This window comes from Talaromyces marneffei, chromosome 5, assembly GCF_009556855.1.
Source record: "Talaromyces marneffei chromosome 5, complete sequence".
Lineage (NCBI taxonomy): Eukaryota > Fungi > Ascomycota > Eurotiomycetes > Eurotiales > Trichocomaceae > Talaromyces > Talaromyces marneffei.
Window position 1 is genome coordinate 412,039 of NC_072352.1, and position 19,545 is coordinate 431,583.

The 19,545-nt window shown below is 47.3% G+C and overlaps 4 protein-coding genes across 4 annotated transcripts; 3 read left to right on the forward strand and 1 right to left on the reverse strand.

Annotated features, from left to right (window-relative positions):
- Positions 1 to 4,666: 4,666 nt before the first annotated feature.
- EYB26_006466 (uncharacterized protein) lies at positions 4,667 to 6,314 on the forward strand (the record flags this gene model as incomplete). The annotated part of the gene is made up of 4 exons (XM_054265742.1): positions 4,667 to 4,877; positions 4,925 to 5,665; positions 5,714 to 5,953; positions 6,010 to 6,314. 4 exons carry the CDS (start codon positions 4,667 to 4,669, stop codon positions 6,312 to 6,314), a joined length of 1,497 nt encoding a protein of 498 aa, XP_054121717.1.
- A 1,696-nt stretch (positions 6,315 to 8,010) lies between these two features.
- EYB26_006467 (uncharacterized protein) lies at positions 8,011 to 12,813 on the forward strand (the record flags this gene model as incomplete). The annotated part of the gene is made up of 2 exons (XM_054265743.1): positions 8,011 to 8,938; positions 9,003 to 9,013. 2 exons carry the CDS (start codon positions 8,011 to 8,013, stop codon positions 9,011 to 9,013), a joined length of 939 nt encoding a protein of 312 aa, XP_054121718.1.
- An 894-nt stretch (positions 12,814 to 13,707) lies between these two features.
- EYB26_006468 (uncharacterized protein) lies at positions 13,708 to 14,208 on the reverse strand (the record flags this gene model as incomplete). The annotated part of the gene is made up of 1 exon (XM_054265744.1): positions 13,708 to 14,208. The coding sequence occupies one exon, from the start codon at positions 14,206 to 14,208 to the stop codon at positions 13,708 to 13,710; it is 501 nt and encodes a 166-aa protein (XP_054121719.1).
- Positions 14,209 to 17,003: 2,795 nt separating this feature from the next.
- EYB26_006469 (uncharacterized protein) lies at positions 17,004 to 18,164 on the forward strand (the record flags this gene model as incomplete). Its single annotated transcript, XM_054265745.1, has 6 exons — positions 17,004 to 17,124; positions 17,203 to 17,379; positions 17,441 to 17,739; positions 17,810 to 17,935; positions 18,001 to 18,043; positions 18,094 to 18,164. 6 exons carry the CDS (start codon positions 17,004 to 17,006, stop codon positions 18,162 to 18,164), a joined length of 837 nt encoding a protein of 278 aa, XP_054121720.1.
- Positions 18,165 to 19,545: the final 1,381 nt, after the last annotated feature.

Sequence of the window (19,545 nt, forward strand, 5' to 3'; positions counted from 1 at the left end):
CATATCAGTCTTGTCCCGTGAATCAATCATAGGGTAGGTATACCCTAGGTATTGTATTGGAATTGAACGGCACCTGTATACAATCCATACTACGTATACGTAGGTAGCTATCGTATACGGTACATATCCCCGATGCAGACTCCAGTCCGACTCAAACGTCGCAAGCGTCCGTCGAAGCCTTGACATGTTGGAAAAAGGATAATTGTCAGCTCGGAGAATAAGATGAGTGTCTGGCATGACTAACTGACAGACTGACAGACTGACCGACCGGGGGACCTGTCTATTTCACTCTTCCGGGTTGATTACTCCGTCGTGGAATTTTCATGCATGTCAAGTAAAAGTATCTGTACCGTTTATTGTCGATCCATTAGTTACCAGTGCGTACCTACAGAGGTAGGAGCAAGAGGGATGAATGCATCCGTGTTAAAAAAAAAAAAAATCAATATCTTTGGTGGAGATGGAAATCGTGTTGCCATCTGTCAGTATACTATTCAGTACCGGTAACCCTACTACGCCAGCAAGATGACAAGACAGTGGAATCCGATTGATGGACAAACTCGCCGGCCACTGTCGAAGTCACCACACCACAACTCCATAGACAGATTACAAACATTTTACAGTCTGGTTCTGGAGTACGCATTGAGCCCGTCGTAAGAAATTAAAATACAGTCCGATGCATGACGCCAGCAGGGATTACACATTCATAGCTACATTTTGGCTGATGCGATGCAATGAAGCAGCGCGTGTGTGTGTCTGCCGACCGTCTTTTTCCTTGTCGCTGTCAGACTCACTCCAAAGAAGACTGCTCGTTCGCATGAAATTTCGTTATTGTCTTACCTACCCAGGTAGGGTAGTGTCAAGCATGTCGAGCTTGGACTGCATACCTACTACATACATACACATACAGACATGACAGAAAAAATAAAAAAAAAAAAAAAAAACGCACGGAGTGAGTGTATACCCCATATTTCAACGTCGAGTTTACATGTCTTGGTCGATTGATTGTAGTAGGGACGTTGTCCTTGAGAATGGACGCTTGACGGCGAAATTGCCACGATGAAAAATCCATGAGCATTGATCAGCGTGCAAATATTTCGTTCTTGTCGTGATGTCGGTCAAGCAACGTTGTACATAGTTTTGCGGCGAATGATTGGCCGACACAACGAGGGAGCCAAGTTCCAGGCCTGTCACATTCCGGTGTTGGGATCGAGTCACATTCTACACTGTAGTTACCCGTAAGTTACTAGAGATGGAGATGGCCGGTTTTTCCGGATGTATGAGTGAGTGAGTGAGTGAGTGAGTAAGCGAGCGAGTGAGTGAGTCTTGGCTTGATCGTGCGATGACATAACCATGTACACTGATTCGAAGCTTGTAGAGCCCGCGATTGAATTGTATAGGTGACTATCTCTCCGTTGTTGGGATCATTAAGCGCTCTACTATGAGGCGGGAACATTGGTGGGCAATAATAATAACTCACTATGTGGACGCAAAAACCAACATACTCTGTAACTAGTACATACCGTAGTAGATATTCTTCAAAGTAACCTTACGGCACCCCAGTCAATAACCGCCCAACCAACTTGACTCTCAATTGACGTGTGTTAACTGGCTTATCAACATAACAATCCTACCCGGCCATGCACAAATCAGCATGCCATTACCATCTGAGCATCAAGGGCGACAATCAGAGTCCGATCGAGAAATCCTGACATACGTTAGTTAGGAAATAAAGTAAACTAAGCCTGTTTTTGGAGAAAGCTCTGAGAAAACAGTCAAAACACATCCCAAAATGAAAGAAGGAGGGAGGAGGGGCAAAATGATCTGCAGACTAAAGAGGTTTAATGTAGAGGGCTAAGGCTGTTTGCCATGTGTTGGTCACATCGCAGAGCGAGCCAGTAGGCCGCGACTGACTTTGAGTATGAGTGTGATCAAGGACAACGCAATTCTCAGCCACTAGGTACGCAACTTCCTTGCATGGATAGTTACTACGATCCTTTGACTCGACACGCGACCAGCAAGGCACATGGATGTTCAACAAAGCCGGTCCTGTACTTAACTTAGTACGTACTGCATACTCTCTCTCTCTGCCAGTAACTATGTAGTACACACGGAGTCAGTCGTAGGAATGCAGAATGCAATGTTGTGATGTGATGGATGCCAGGTGGCTCTGAGCCTTGATCAACCACATGCATCTCCAGCGCGCACGAAGGAATGTCAATTATCCATATTTCCTTGCGAACTCGCCCTCTGATTGGCCGGACACGAAACCACTGAATAATTCGACTTGCCAGTTGCCACCACGTACATACGTAGTTACTACTACGTACTATGATGATTACAGACGTGCTCGCCAGATCTTCCGTCTGTCCACCAGAACGGCTCTAAACCACAATAGAAAACGCAGTGCTTGGCGGGGGACTCATGATAGGTTCCTTGCGTGCCGACCAGCACACTAGCACCGTCTAGCAGCGGGCCAGACAGGAACTAAGTTAACTAAGTCAACTAAGCAAACTAAACTCCCTGGCCTGCCGCCTAAGATTCTTCTGAAATGCCACGTGAAATACTCTGTGTGCCGCGAGTGCTCACTAGTTAGCAGTATCCCAGCAAGGTGACATGGCACAGAGTGTGTATAAGTTAAACTAGTCAATTTGTATACGTAGTACGTAGTAGTATGTTATATTTATCGAGTGTATCGGCAAGGTGCAGAGCGGTAACTTGGTCGACTACGTGCTGTGTTACTTGGTAATAACGTAGTAACTTAGCTAGTTACGGAGTAGGTAGTTAACCAACCCTTGTTTACATGGTATATTTACTCCGACAACAAAGAAAGGCTGCAAGGAATTGAATTGTGACTTCCGTTTGCATACGGGTAGGCACGACAGACGGTGTACGTAGCGGGTACCAGAGTAGCAGGTACCTCCTCGCTGTGCCTTTGATACGGAGGGTTGAGTGCTCTGTAACCCTCCATGACTGGCGCTCGACCGTGGTTGACTATACGGAGGATGCATAAGTTACGTATTTCGGTATTTTCATACGTTCACTGACGGCGCCCGGAGGGAAAATACCAGCGTCGTGAGGGAGTCTCCTAAGTTACCCTCCGACCTCCGTCTGCTTAGTCAGGGCGCTGGTCAGTGGTCACCCCGGATTGGGCCTCGTGGTTCCTCAGTCCAACCCGGTTAGTCTGTAATACTCGTGCGTCTATATTGGCCCGTACCATACACTAGTGCACATCATACCGTAATTTTACAACGAGTCCGCAAATATTGGACATTGGCCCAAGCCGGTTAGCGCGACTCAGACCATGTGTTTTTTTTTGAGTTTTCGCTGTTGTGGCTAAGGTTTCGCCCGCTTTTGGGACTGACGGAGTCGACGAGATGTCGATTGTTTCTGGAAGTGAAAAAGAGCCAATACAGGATGAATCAGTGCACAGATGGCCGCAATGGCAGGAGAATAGTCTGGTTCTTGGTGCCCAGACAGACCGACCGAAGTAAGGATATCTTTAGCTTAAGTAATGTAACTTTAGTCGCAAAACGCAAACTAACATAAACACGACCCACATCAACCAAGGCGATAGAAAACGTGGGTGCCCGGCCAGATCCATAAATTGAGCAAAGCCAGAGTAATGGCCCAAATCGGTTACCTTGCACCCGGTCAGAACTGAGACCTGTCACTTTGTCTCTTTCCTCTCTACCTGTCTCTGCCCGGTCTGTCTATTATTCATTATTCAAGTGTTCAGGCTCGATCAATGATCTCGTGAACCGTCTACGCATCCACGACTCAGACTCACACAGTCAACTCCGACCGCCGCCGCCGGCTATCGACCATACCCGTCAACTGACTGTCGAGCAATCCCATAAAACACGCCTGCCTGCCTTGATGCACGACCATCGTCCCGCCGGCAAGCATACTATATACTCCGTACAGCGACCGCAATAAAATAAATCGACAGGGTCGCACTTTCTTTCATTCCGACCTACCTGCTCACGCACTCGCTCCTTCCTTTTCCTGCACTCGCTGATCCTCGCCTCCCAGTCACTCACCCAACTCAACTCTTCCTCCTTCTTCCTTCCTCGTTTCTTTTTTCTCCTCCTCTTTTCTTTTTCGCGACAAGCCCTCGTCCTTACTACGTCACGTTGCAACCCGGCATTCTATATGCCCTTCGGACCTTCCCACGCTTACGTATCCATTCGACTCGTCTAGCGTTGATTTGATTAATCCACTCGTACGCGTGGTCTGATAGATTCAGGTACGCCGGCGTATATCTACTACTCACACGTCCCTTGAATCTTAATCCTGTTTTCTGAATTAAATAAATTGCAATGAAGTCGTGCTAATAAATACCTCCAGACGACAGCAAGGGAGGAGGATTCTTCTCCTTGATCTGCACCTTGGCGCCTGTCTTTTCCGCCCACGAACCGCCACCGACAATCCATCCCTTCTTTCTCTCGTCAGACCAACCCGTGGTCTTGGTGATTCGACGCCTCCTGACGCATACCAGAGAGGCTCTCGCGTGGTTTTATTTAAACGTCCCCCCGGGGCTACTTCACGTGTCCACGCAATTAATGGCATTTGGACTTTGCAACTCGACTCAGTAACGGCTTTACATGAAAAGCACTGGAAGGATATGGTATAGGATTGATCTCGACACACCGCTGATTTACACACAATGGAGGCCTCTATTGCGCATCGCCCCTGGGAGGATGTCAAGCCGAGTCTGCACACGGCTCCGGTTGTGACCTCGTCGCAGACTCTGCCTTCAATCTCTACATTGACAGCCAGCATGAATGGAGGTGTGGCACCCGCCGAGAAATCACCAGCAAGCTCTATGAACACTCTTGAGCGGGACTCTGGCAACTGGTCTATGCCTCAGAGCACAAGTAGGTTTTTCTTGTCTTCTTGGGAATCAATCCAACTGACTCGATAGGGTCTTCAACGTACTCACAAACAACAAATGGAACAGGCACCTACCATTCGATTTCTTTCCTCAACTCGTCACAACAATCTCCCAGCCGACTTTCTGGCATTTGCGACCGATCACCGCTCGCCCAAGACTCATCCAACTCCCCTTCGCCCCCCGGCGCCAATCCTCAGTTCGCGACAACACAAGCACCATCTTCTACTCTACCATCAATCAATCAGAATTTCGACACATCATCGCACCGAAACAGCATCATTGAGTTGCCAGAATCCCGACGAAGCAGCGTCGATAGCCGCATGAATCAAGGGATCAGTGCACTTGCCATTAACCCGACATCGCCATACCACAGCACCAACGCATCGCAATCATCGATAGTATCGGGCTTACAGCGAGAGCGCGGCATTTCGAATGATTACACAAATGCCAATGGCATGCGAGGACCGCGATACGGTGCTCAACCGCTGTCGCCATTAGGACCCCGTGCAGGTGATCAGCGATTTCCTCCTGGACGTACCGCGCCCGCTATCTCGTCAAACCCGCGATCTGAAATTTACAATGCCGAGGCCCCTACAGCGGGTATGGCGTACGCCTTTCCGGATCCCGATGTTGCGCGTTCGAGTTCCAGCATTGCCTCGCAAGAGCACTCGTTGACGCCGCAGGGTTCATTCTCACGTAAGGGGAGTGTGGCGGAATCGCTCAACAGCAGTGTGTTTTCTGTCGATGGTCGACTACCCCGCGGGCAGCAAGGTTTGTTTTCTCGTTTCTTGCTATTGGTTCAATACTAATAGTGTGCAGAGTTGCCCCAGAACGTGCATCATCACTCACTGCAGCACAAGCAAGTCCGTGGACTTATGGGAGAGTCAGAATCTCCTAACAATGCTACCCCGTATAGCCGTACTCCCGAGCTGCGGGTCACGCATAAGCTGGCAGAACGCAAGCGACGAAGCGAAATGAAAGACTGCTTTGAGATGCTACGCATGCGACTGCCTCAGAGCCAGAACAACAAGTCCAGCAAATGGGAGACTTTAACAAGAGGTACGTCTTTATTATTACTACTTCGCATTTAATAGTTTTGTCTGACTGGGTTTTAGCTATCGAGTATATATCGTCCCTTGAAAAACAAGTGTCGACTTCACGACGGGAGAATAGCGATCTACAACGAGAAGTACAAGAACTACGGGCGCAGTTGAACTCGCAACAAGTCAACGGCCAATCCCGACAACAGAACATGTTTGACCCTCACTCAATGGCCTCGTCGTCGAACGGCTCGCCGACTACGTCGTACCCCACGTATGCATCCGGGATGGCGGTCGAGCAGCCTCGGACTCTCCCGCCGCTCATAAATGGCTCAGTAGCAGCCATGCAAGGGGTCCAATATACCGAAGAACGTCGGTAAAACCCCAAAATAAGCAAGGGTTACTTCGCTTCTATGGGATCATTAGGTCATTTCGCTCATCTACCTTCTTTTCTGTTTTCTTTTCTTTTCTTTTCTTTTTTTATTTCTCAGATTTCACTGTGGGAGGCTGGAATATAGGTATATTGTATTCAATTTGGACCGGAGTTGTGGGAGATTTGATATCTTGGAATGTGTACAAAAAGACAAAATCATGGGCGGGTGCGTTGCGAGTCAACATTGTATCATGGAGTTTGTTTCTGCTTGTCCTGATTGATATCCGGAGTTTTTTTTTTTTTTTTTTTTTTTTTTTTTTTTTTTTTTGCTGTACTTGATTTCCCTGGATATCAATGAATACATGAGTATTCGTATACACATTGCGCGTTGTCTTGTTCAAAAGATGTGTCTCTCGTTTCATATTCGTATGTATCCATGGTATGACAAGGGTATACATGGATATATAAATAAATAAACCGTCGTATGCCATGTCTCACCTTCTCGCCATATACGTACCATGTGTACCATGTGTACCATGTGTACCATGTAGAAGAAACAAGTCGACATTTAAATAGAAACATTAACCGCTGTCTTACCCTGACGGTTTTACCCAAGAATCGAGTCTATACCACAAAGGACTAGCATTTGCTACCTCGGAGATCATGTGCTTGCGCGTCCTTCTATTGGCGGAGCGGCAAGTGGAGACGGAAGTGCCAGCGGCTAAACGATGCCAATATCAATCGCGCCAATGATTCAGGGCCAGTCGTCGACATTGTTGGATGGCGCCATGAAACCTCTATTCTTTTTCTTGAGTGTTTCTAATCTTGTGAGTCATTTGGTAGTAGAGGATACGACCACTCTTATGGTCATGATCAGTGAGGGGCGAATGAAGCCAATAGCAGAGCAGGGATGCTTGCTGGAGAGCTGGAGATGCTACGCCGCCAATTCTTGTCCTTCTCGGCGTCTCAATGCGTGGAGAACAGTCTAGTCTACGATGATCCGCTCTTCTTCAGGCTGTTGGGCAGGGAAGGGAAGAGGGAGGTGTTGCTATAATTGTGCATGTCTAGTGTGATGGTGTTATTGGTGGCTGGATCTGAGATCTGTAACTGTTTATAGCCAGTGCTGCTGTTGCTATTTCCCCTAAGATCTGGAGCGGTCTTTTTTTCTTCTCTTTCTTTACACTTGTCTCTTCTTCTTCTTCTTTTGCATCCTTGGTTTACCTTCAATTCTTGCCTTTATTTTATTTTCCGTTGCATTGCATATTCGAGTGCATCTATATCTCAATAGCGTCTTGCATATACTTTTGCATATTGATAGACAATAGATTTGTTCTGGCTTGTTTGTCAAGGCCTGGTGCTTTGTATTATTTGTCTTTGTCTTGTTGTTTATCGGACGACGTCGTTACTATTGTTTCTCATCCTCTTATTGACATTGTTTGCGGCTATTGTCGTCCCATCTCATCTTCTATTGACTCCTCCGATTGACATCACCTGGGGTGTGACTCTTACCATCTGCCCGCCCATATACCTGCTTATCGAAACCTCCTGGCACCGCAGGACATTCTGAGCCTTCTCTAGAAGAGCCAGCAAGAAAGAACAGGGTATACTCATGGTATCTATCTACTCTCCTTCTCTCCTTCTCTCCTTTCTGCTGCTTTACTCGTTATTATACAAAAACAAAACCAAGCGGAAGATCTGACAGTATGGCTTTCCACCAAGACAATGAAAGTAATCGCCAAGTCAAAAACCCAATGAACCTCACCATCAACACACTTGCTGCTGCTGGCACCAACAACAAAATCAACAGCAACAACAACAGGCAAAATCGATTCCCATTTTCGTCGCCTATCACAGATGAAATTCCTAGTCCGGAGCATTCAAGCGGCAGCGAAAACAGTTCAAAGCCAAAACCAAAACTTGTGAATACTGGTCTTGCAGGGATTGCCGGCGAGGGGTTGAATTTACATGCTGATTCGGCCTTGTCGAAAACGGAGTTTGAGCGTGCTCTGAAGGCGCGGTTGTTGGAGCAAGAGAATAATAATTCAAGGCTCGAGATGGCTACTATTACCAGTCACCAGCAACAACGGCTGGCGGGGTTGCAGTTAATGACCGACTTCGCAGATGACGTTGAGAGTGAGAAAGGCACGTTTCTGGATCTGAGTGATTTGAAATCGATTGCCAATGCACGCGAGAAAGAGCGGTTGAGGGAGTATAATTCTTCGTTGCAGTCACTACCACAACCCGTGCCTGCGAGGACGTCGGAGTTATCGCCGTCTGATAGACCTATAATGATCGGTTTGACAGTGCCGTATGACGAATCGACGTTTCGTGGAGCACCAGCAGCGACGAGAAGAGGAGATACAATCGACAGCGCTTCATCGCGCACCCCCGTTACACCCTCGATAGTCGTGACTCCTGCCAGAGAGAATCCGCCCTGGCACATGGACATGCAGATGGATATGAGCACCAGTCCCGAAATGCTGCACAGACCTCGCGCAGCGTCAAGTATCTATTCCCAACCTTCGCCGAAGCCGATGTACGACGAAGATGCGCCGCCTGTGCCTGCCATTCCCGCTTTTCATTCGGTCACCTCTTTCCATCATGATCGCCATAACCGGCGTGATTCGACGGGTACGGAGTTTGAAGGTGATGACATTCCGACTACAGCAAAAGAATCGTCACCAACCACGACCAGAAAGAATATGAAGAAAAAACTCCTCCACAAACTGAGCGTAAATACCTCCGATGCAAACAGGCCTGATTCCCAAGGATGGTGGACATACCTCCTCTCCCCATTACTGAGTCGCTCAAATACGGTGAATAGTCGTCGCACGGCTCTCAGTCCTCAACAACACCAACAACGATCCGCTCGCTCTCCATTGTCGGCTGTATCATTTAGCAGGGCACTGTCGCCTCCTCAACCGACCACCGCGACTGAAGAAGGTGAAAGCAGCACGCACTGGTGGGACGATGAGAAACAGGTTATTCCGCCAGAAAAATCGCACTTTTCGCCTGATACACCTGAAGATATGACCCGCCACGCTCCTCCTATTCCGTGGGACATGCCGTTTTCTGATAACCACATCACCACCACAACGACAAGAGCAGTTGGGGATGACAAAGGAGAAAAGACTCGAAGCGTCTTTCAAATCGGGGACCAGGTCGTGCCGAATTACGAGTTTCACGGCGCAAGGGCAGAGTATTACCAGGCCAGTGCGCACGATCAGTACGATAAGGAGAACCCATACTTTGAGTGCATTAATCATGTGTGCTCGATGACTTCAGCGAAGAGGAGAGCTGAGATCGAGGCTGCTGAAAGAGAGGCGGAGGAGAGGATGAGAGCGGAGGAGGCGGACAATGAGAAGAGGGGGCTTGCGGTGTTTGTGTTTGATCCGTCGAGAGACCCGCAGAATCCGTTTATTGCGTTTCTGGACAAGGGGGTTGTGCAGAAGGCAATTGCTGGGGATGGTGAAGAGCAGACAGAAAAAGTAGGAGAAGAGGATGCGAAAACAAGAGAGGTTGCTGGTGAGGAGGTGGGGAAGACTGGTTTGAGTAATGCGAGGGACTTGCTATCTTTTGATAGTAGTGAAGATGATGAGAGCGTGATTGGCGCCGATGAGAAAGGGGCTGCGTCAAGAAGGATGCATCAGTCTCCTGAGTTGGCTCCAGCTGCGAAATCGGTTGCATCGTTTTCGCCGCCACCAAGGTCGCGATATGAGCCGTCTGTGTCGCTGCCTCCACCGGTTGAGGAGTCAAGAGGTTTCGTTCCACCTCCACCTGCACCTGTATCTGTCAGCTATTCGAGAGAAATTAGTCCGCCGCCAGCTCCAGCTTCGGCTCCAGCACCTGCACCTCTGCCTGTGGCAGCACCTCCAGCGCCAGCGCCAGCGCCAGTGCAAATGCCAATGATGCCACCACCTCAACCTCTCGCGTTCTCACTCGAACCAGTAGCAATGCCAATGCCATTCCCGGCTCCGGTTCCAGCACCAGCACCTCCTCCGCCTCGAGAACCTGTCCCAATGCCAATGCCTGTGTCGCGATCACCGCCAATGAATCAGCGTGGCCCAGTTGCGATGCCTTCTCCACCCCAGCCTGCTCCATCAAACGACGCTTCTATTTGTCGCGGAATACCTAGTGATTATCAATGGGAATCTGCCCCAGTTGCTCGTGCGATGTCTTCGCCCAGACCGACTAGACTTGCTTCACCACCTATGCCACCAGCAGCAGCACCAATGTCTCAGTCGAGGGAGATCGAGGAATCAGCTGTAAGATCTGCGCTGGAAGCAGGACAAGCTGCAGAACAAGCATCAATCTCACGACCCCCACCATCGTTCAGTCGACCAGGACCATTTTCAGCACCGAGACGTGTACCTCAACCTCCTGCGCCACCACAACAGAGTACTTCAAATGAGACCGCTGCTGACTCAGACTCCGAGTCTGAGTTGCCGCCGTATTCCCGAAATGCTCCTCACCAACCCGGTCTTCCTACATACAGTGCACGTGATCAGTCTGAACAGCGTGACAGAGCTCCAATCGCACCAGCCCCGATCTCACCTGGTTTGCAACAAGTAATGACCAGCCGTGGTGGAATACCCATGTCTGACGTTAGCCAACGCAGCATTCGCGATGTCGATTTCAATGACGCAGGTTCTGTGTCCAGAACCGGGGAACCGAGAACAATCATCAACGTGCATCATTACTACAGCGGCGAGCACTCGCGTGACGTATCCGAACCACCCCGTCCAGCAGGGAACCAATTTGTCTCCGAAGCTGATCTTCAGTCTCGCAACGAAAACGAAGCTAGACGCCAACGACTTGAGAAGGAAGATAAGCTCGCTAAGAAGGTTGGTGGTTTCTGGCGTGGACGTGGGTGTATCCCCGACAAGGGCTGTTTTGGCCGTGGTGGTCGAGAAGGACGAGTTCGTCGACGATGGTACGCAGTTATTATCGTATTTTGTATACTTGTTATTGTGTTATCGATCTCGCTCGCTATTACGCTCACGCACAAAGGTGATGTTATGTCTGTGGAATCGGAGTGGCTGAATATCACTGGTTTCCCGCCTATCCCTACTGGTATCATGACGATTGCCGGACCAGCGCCTGCTGTGGAGAGAAGCAGCTGTATCGCGCCGACTCAAGCCTGGAGTTGCGCTTTACCTCCCGAGCAACAAGCCGGTAACGCGGGTGGATATTCAGCTGATGCACCGAACTTTAGAATCGAGATTCGGTTCCGGAATGCCTCGGCTGTTTTGTCGAATACCACTGCAAGTAACTCGACGACAAGAAGGTCGTGGGGAGATATTTTCAGAAGAGACAACTGGGATGCGTCACCCGCGGCGCCGAGGTTGGTGGATCAGATTTTCTTGGGAAACACAACAGATAATATTACGACGCCGTTTCAGGGAGAGGATACGCCATTTTATATTACGTTTTTGTCGCCGGTTGATGTGTCCAATGCGACGGCGGCACATGTTAAGCGTGATGTCTCAAGTACGGGGACTGGAACTACAACTGCAACTGCGACTGGGACTGGGACTGTAGCGCCGACGGGGACTGCTACTACTGCCATTCCTACTCACGTGAGTGCTACTGGTACTGGCACTCAACCTGCGACTGGTACAGCCACCAGCAACACAGGCACAAAGACCAACACCAAAACTGCCACTGGCACTCAGACGCAAACCGGCACGAGCACAGCAACCAGTACCTCATCCCCCGGTATCGACGTGGGCAACCTCATCCCAGCACCCGATCTAGCTTCAGACGGCACCGCAGCAGCAGCAACACTCTACCCACTACCCGTCCAACAACCTATAAAACTCTACAACCGCGGCCTGCCAACCGAACACTACGGCTTTTTCACCTACTTCGACAAAAGCATCTTCCTCGCGTCCGATGGAACGATTACTGGCAGCGCCACCGACTCCGATTCGCGAGACGTCAATGGTGGCAGCACCGAGACAGCGGCAAGTGTGCGCTGCACATGGTCCCAGACCCGGTTTTTGGTACAGATATGGACTCAACCGCAGAATGTGACGCATATGAGTGTTAGCGCTATTTCGAATATGACTACTGCTGCTTCATCGACAGCATCAGCAGCAACATCAACCGCGACATCCAAATCTTCGAGCGGGTCACTTGCGGCATCTTCAGCGAACAACTTCACATCACCCGGCTCATTCCCCTACCCTATCACAGTCACGATCGACAGACATGGCGGCCTGGCTACTCAAAAACTGGCATACTGCTACGGCCTTGAACAACACAACTCTTCCTCCTCCTCCTCCTCCTCTTCTACTGTAATAGGGACATATTACAACCTCACAAACCCCAAACTCCAAGCAGAACAACGCAATTCAGACGGGTCAATAATCCAACCTTCGCCCGATTACCTTGTTCTTGCAGCAGCAATTGCCCAAGGGGTCACGGCAGGTGAAGAAAATCCTGTTGATGGGGGGACCGGGGGTTGTATGTGTCAGTGGAGGAATTGGATTGAGACTCATTAATCCTTCAAATTTCATTTGTATTTTCTCATTTTCTTTACTTTTGTATTCAAGGGATGGTGCATAATTTAGGCGTTTTTGTTCTGGGTTGAGAGTTGCATTGCATTGCGTTTGCATTGGTGCGCTACCTGTGCTCGCAGGTACCTATAATATGGGGATGTATTTTGCTATTTTATCTACCTTGCTACCATATTCTTTCTTTCGAAAAAAGTTTTGAAATGTATGTACGTATGTATGTATGTATTACCAAAGGTTACGACGCCGTAATTGAGATTCACGAAGTGAAAATAACCATTAAAGAGGTCATTGTGTATTTTTCGTATTTAGTTGTGGGATGTTTTGTAGCGATGGCCGGATTAGGAAACCCATAACGTTGCCGTTTTCGGAAGGGATAGCCTGATTCGGAATCCTTGCCCTGATAGACGTCTCTACCTACGTACGCACCGAGCATGCACCCTATCACTCTGTTTATTTGATCGTTTGGGGGTGCATGAGGTAGGTGGAGGAATATCTGTTGTAAACTTGAGCCTCCAAAGGCCTAATCCACTGCTCCTAGGATATTGTCATTTGCATGATTACTCAAATATTGAAACGAACAAGTGAAATGTATTAGAGCGATCAGAATTAGACTATTCTCTTAGCCAAAATAAAAACCAAAAAAAAAAAACCTGTCAATAAATACCAACGACATTAAAAATCCAAATACCTAATTTCTCCCGGCGTAGTTTTCCCAACAGAATGCACCACCATTAATAACGCCAAATCCCCGCAAATGCCCCTTGAAACGCTGGATATTTTTGACTTCCCTTTTCCTTAACATGTAGATAAATCAAACAATTTTGAAAACATCAACTCCAGTAAAACAAAACATCGAGGCAAGGCAATAGACCAGACAACCTAAAGGAAGGCAGCGAAAGCTCCAAGCGCACCGAGCGCAGCACCCAAGAACGTAGCCTCTTGCGCATCAATTCTGGCAGCTGGGTTTCCAGGGATGTAGGTAGGCACACTTCCTCCGCTTCCTACCCTTCCTCCAGATCCTGATGATCCCGATCCGGAGCCGGAACCAACAGTACCACCTCCACTACCACCTTCGCTACCACCTGGGCCGCCACCTGCACCGACGGCAGGCTTACTAGGCTTCACGGCAGAAGAGCTCTTTGATGGGGCAACTGAGACCGAACTAGGAGAGACGGCTTTGCTGCTTTTGCTGCTCTTGGTTGGGATGGGCGTTGTGACAGCCAGGTAGGTGGGGGTCGGGGTCGGGGTCGGGGTGTGGCTACTGGAGCTCACGCTCACGCTCACGGGGTAGGAGTATTGTGGGGGATAGCCATCGGAGTCGGCGAGGGCACCGGTGGTGGCGACGGCAATCAGGGTTATGGTTGGAATTGTGAAATGCATTTTTGATGTTGGGTTAGGTAAGTTTCCAAGTCTCTATGGATAGAAGTAGAGAAAGTAGAGGAGCTGTAGTGTAGGCACCGATATTTGATAGGGAGAGAAATGGAGAAAAAAAAAAAAGAAGAAGAAGAAAAGGATAATCTCAAGTATTAGGTTCATCTAAGGCTTTATATACCACAAACTCTACAAGTCTGGTGGAGAGCAAATGCCTAGCAAAACTCGATTCATCCTCATCGTCCTACGAATCACTGAACTCCATCTTTCCATCTATCTGAATGCGGGTCGTACGAGGTAGCAATATGTTGATGTAGCTTCTTTCCCATTACTTAATTCTAATCCATCAAAGGTGATCCAAAATATTATCTTACCATAACTGGTCGCAATACAACCTCGAGAGTAGTAAAAAAGTCTCTTGGTCTCATCAATATCACGTGACCCGTGTGCCCTCTTTCCGGAAATGGACAACTTTGCTCTCTGGTTAGACGTCACAACGCCTAGCTTTTAGAAGCGATGTAATGCTGTACCTTGTTTGGGAATTCTCGAACAGTTACATTACCATTGAAGGAGATGATACCTGGCCTGGAACGAATCTAGCCCGGCAATTGTATCCAGGTACGGGCTTCTATGTTTAGAAGTCGTGCCTGAAAGCGAGTTTTTTGATGTTTATCTGTGTTTTTGATGTTTCTATTCGTCCATTTAAATAAAATCAAGCTAACTTGTGTCTTTAAAAGCTCATTTTGAGTTACTAGGGTTCAAGGGTGACGGTTGTACGCCAAACTCGGGTCGGTAGTTGGGATGTTTACCCGGTGACATTCCTGTATAAAATATACGGCAATTCGTAACTTTCCCATTATGCGCAGACGCTTCATAAAATAAAAGGTTGAGAGAGAGAGAGAGCATATTTTTACTTTGATGCACAATGCATGTCAACGTTTCAGCCTTGGGCAGGAAAACAACCGTGCTGTGCAAGTTCAGAAAACTTCCGAAAACGGCAACTTGGCCGCCATCTGAGTCTAGACAAATTATCATGCCCTGCGACTCATTAAGTGCACTTAATTATTTTAATCGTTCCACAAGTATGCAGGTATCAAGGGAGAAGAGATATAATCGATGTACTCATGCATTTGTAGTTAGTCTTTTTATCATTCAACCACTCCAATGTAAATGTATATCTCTGTGAATGAAATCCGCACAATTTCACTACGTCAATGCCGTTTACAAGTCTAGCCGCCAACTGCGCCCTGAAATTCTGTTAGCAGACAGATCCAAGCTTCTGTAAGCATCGAAAGTCCTGTGGTGGAGTCACTTTTCTTTTTTCTTTTTCGTTTCTTTTGGGGAAGATCATTGGCTACGTACCACACAGAAAGCGGCGAGAGTGACAAGGTGATCTGCCAACAGAGTTGCATTGTACCTGGTTACTGGAACGTTGCTGGTGATTTTCTAAGTTGCTTAGTATACATAACTAGCAAATGATCGAAGCTTAAAATACCAATTACATATTTAAACAATAAGCTGCAGCTTGGGTCCGTAAGAAAACCTCGGCATCGAGAAATCCAAAGTTTTCTTACAGCATGTCTCATTTAAGCACGCCGGAAAAGAATAAAACCAGCCTCGATATAATTAAACGACTCTGCCTCACTCCGATATTTCTGGCAAGTGCAGTAAAAAAATATAATCCCATTTGAGGCATGGCCAGGTGGGATGGTCCCATAATTAAAATCGACTTCCCTCGGAGATCAAAAAAACATGGCATCGCACTAACTGGGGGTCAAGCTTAGGTCCACGGTTCGAAGAACTGCCGATTCATATGAGAACACATCTCTTAATACTATATTACTACTATTATATTTCCAATTTTGGACAATTAAGGAGGGAACACGAATGACTCGTGATACACAAAATTCTAACTTTGTAACCAAGTACGAATCAGCCGGCACATAGAAGCGAGGGCCATTTCCTTATCAGTGCCACAACCGACCTACGAGTAGGTTCCTGGATCAGTGGATCTCTATATTCCAACATCATCCTGAATTAAATGCTTAATTGTAATTTGTGGCTCATGTCAGCTCGTGGGGACCATTATTTCAGGCACTTGACCAAATCGGGCATTTGTTAGTGTGATGATGCTCGACTTTGTCGTGTTCCGCGGAGATCACCATCGAGCTATAATTTAGGGCTAGGGTATTCGTTGCAGTTGTCAGAGTCAGAGAGATAAGGATCGCAACACCATCGGAAATACTCGAACAGAAGTTCGCTTCGCCGAATGATAAGAGGAAAAAGAAATATACATCACTACATAGCTATGATACAACGGGCCCCTTTCTTTTTGATCTCGGTACTTATACGAAGCGGAGGTAGATAGTATATGATGCCTTTGAATGTTCGACATGGAAAACTGACGATCAATGATATTCCTATTTCTCTTTTCCAACGGTATACCTAGGTATATTTGTGCCTACCTAGGTAGGTGAATACCTACAGTAACAATGACAGCCCTATCAGCACCGGGTTCATCGAGGGGAGAGGATATTGTGTCGATTGTCATATTGGTTGTCTCCATTTTTTCTGCCCTGGGAGCAGCATGGATGATATTGAGCTTCACTGTTGGATATTCTCTCATATGCGAATTATTGTTTGATCGAGGGATAGTTTACTGATTTCTGGATGTATTCTAGCTTATTCCGTCATTACGGACATTTCGCCATCAATTAACCCTAGGTATGTAATTCGTTGTACCGTACATCTTTGAAGATCATTCATCATAAACTGTCATAGGCCTCGGTATAAGCGATTTTGCGATGGCTTTGAATTTCATGCTGTCGGCATGTATGAATCTCTCAGGCAGAAAGATCTGGGAAGAGCCCCAAAACGGATTTTGTTCGTTCAATGGATTCATGACGCAAGTTTTTGTGATACAGAGTAAGTTTTTCCAGCTTCGATTTCAAACGGGACCCTATAGACATGAAACTATGCTAACTCGTTAATGTTATGATCTAGCCGACTACTGGGTTCTCAACATTGCAATCTGCACGTATAGCATCCTCGCAAACCATAAACGTCTATATGGGTGGCTACAAGACCACCCTATTGTCGTCTTTTTGTGGCCCTGGGTGTTATCACTTATATGGGCCATACTTGGCTTGGTATTGGCTGGGTACCAGAATATTGGAGGCTGTAAGCCATCATTTCCTTGCTACGGTTTTCCATTATTCTTGCTAACATGATTGAAATATAGTCTGCTGGTTTGCAAGCGACCGCACACGTCTACTCGTCAATTTCCTCCCCAGATGGACCATTATCTTTATCATCATCGCTCTCTACCTCCGTCTCACCTACATCCTCCTCCGAATCCAGAAACAATTGGAAAGTACAGAAGAAGACACGACGATCATACTGTCGGGACATCATCGGACGAGCCGCAACATTGATTTGCAACAGAAAAACCCGCAGACAAACTCATATCCTCATACTTCGGACTCGCGGTCCGTCACGGCGAATGCACAGCGCAGTGGGCCGACTTCGAAGTTGAAGAAGGTATGTACTACCATGTAGACGGAATCGAGCCTCCGTATAACCGGAAACCTGACGTTAATAACCTCTGCAGGTGGCCATACGAATGATGATGTATCCAATCCTTTACATGTTGATTTGGACTATTCCAACTGCCATTCGAATCTATCAAGGAACTTCCGGCCGCTCTGCTTCACTTAGTATCAGCTGCGTGGACAAGGTATGTCAATGTTCTTTTCATAACATACAAGTATTCCGCAAAACTAATCCTAGTGTAATCTACAGGCCTGTATTGTTGTCCAAGGTCTGGCAGACTCAATTATCTACGGTAAGTATTCCTCATCTTGTAACGCGGAGAAATGTTGCTGATGATTATAGGTCTGAACGAGCGAACGTGGAATGAGTGGATGAAATGGATATTCCCACGAAGGAGCAGGATACACTCATAGATCACTCTTTTGTTTCTTATAATATAGATTAGATTATTTTTTCTCCATTGATAACATCAAGTGAAATAGAATATGAAATCCCTACTGAAAGGCTTCATATTACCTAGGTGTCTGGGTAAACTGTAAATATATATAAACAACATGTAGGGCGTTAATTTCAAGTTAATTTATGCTAAGGGGAAAATTTATATCACGACCCCAAGAATATAGAAGTACCTTCGCCTACTTCAGGAACGCAAGAAGTAATACCCAAATCAATTCTACAATGTGAATTATATAGTCAAAGACGAGAATAGGATCTATGAGTCAGGGAAAGTAAAAGATCTACCTACATCGCAATCGTATTGTTCCACAATGTCTTCCGATCAGTTAGTGGTAATTAACCATACCCATGATCGTATGACGATTCAAAAATAAAATGTCTTGTTCTATTCCGCAATACGTCCTCAAATTTGGAATTTCGACTGATGCCTTGGCCAAGTGACTAGACATCTGAGCAAACCCCAGCATATGCTGGGCCTGCATTTGGAAATCGCGGTGAGGAGGATTGGTGGTGGTTATTCAGCATTCCAGTTCGTTGAAACCTGCCTTCGCTCACTGTCTTACCATGATCGCACTGTATCACACCTCTAAAATCCCTTGTTGGATTGCTCACAACTACATTTCCGAGCCGGATATCAGCATCTTTGCTAGGGACTCCTCCTCGAATGCCGACCATATGGCTATAGCGGATTGACTTCAATGCACGCTCAATCTGCAACCCTACTATTGATGCCGAAGGTTTACCGCAAACTCCAAGAGGAAGACATGCGATGGCAATATTGTGGCTTTCGATTCTGCCGAGAGTATATGTGTTTTGATCTTTGGGCTGTGTGGGCAGTGCTTCATATTTCTCATCTAGCATAGCTTCAGCAGTGGCCATTTATAGTGGCAGCGCACAGATCCACACGGCGGTAAAGTCATCATAGGATACTGGCTCGCGCGTCAGCCGCCGGATCGATTGTGCTTCTCTTGTGATCTCGGGTTCATGATAGATGGCTCTCACCTAGGAGATCAATGTCTTCTACGAAGCAAGCAGCTCGAAATTTAAACGATCAAGAGTAGAAAGGAAGAATAATCAGAGTTCGGTAGGTCCACAGATGTAACTATCAGATACGTGTGAATCAACGCTCAGGGCACCCCAGCACAAGGGCGGCCTGTTCCATAACTATCCGAAAGGCTGAGGCTGTGCACCGATATCCTCGAGGCAATTTGGAAGAGTCTGGAGGACACGCTCCGGATGCATTGCTCTCTTTTAGACATTGACTGATCGCGCACAGAATATATAGGCATCGTCAAGTAAAGACAGTTCAAAAATCGACTTGGAGTCGCTTTTGGGAAA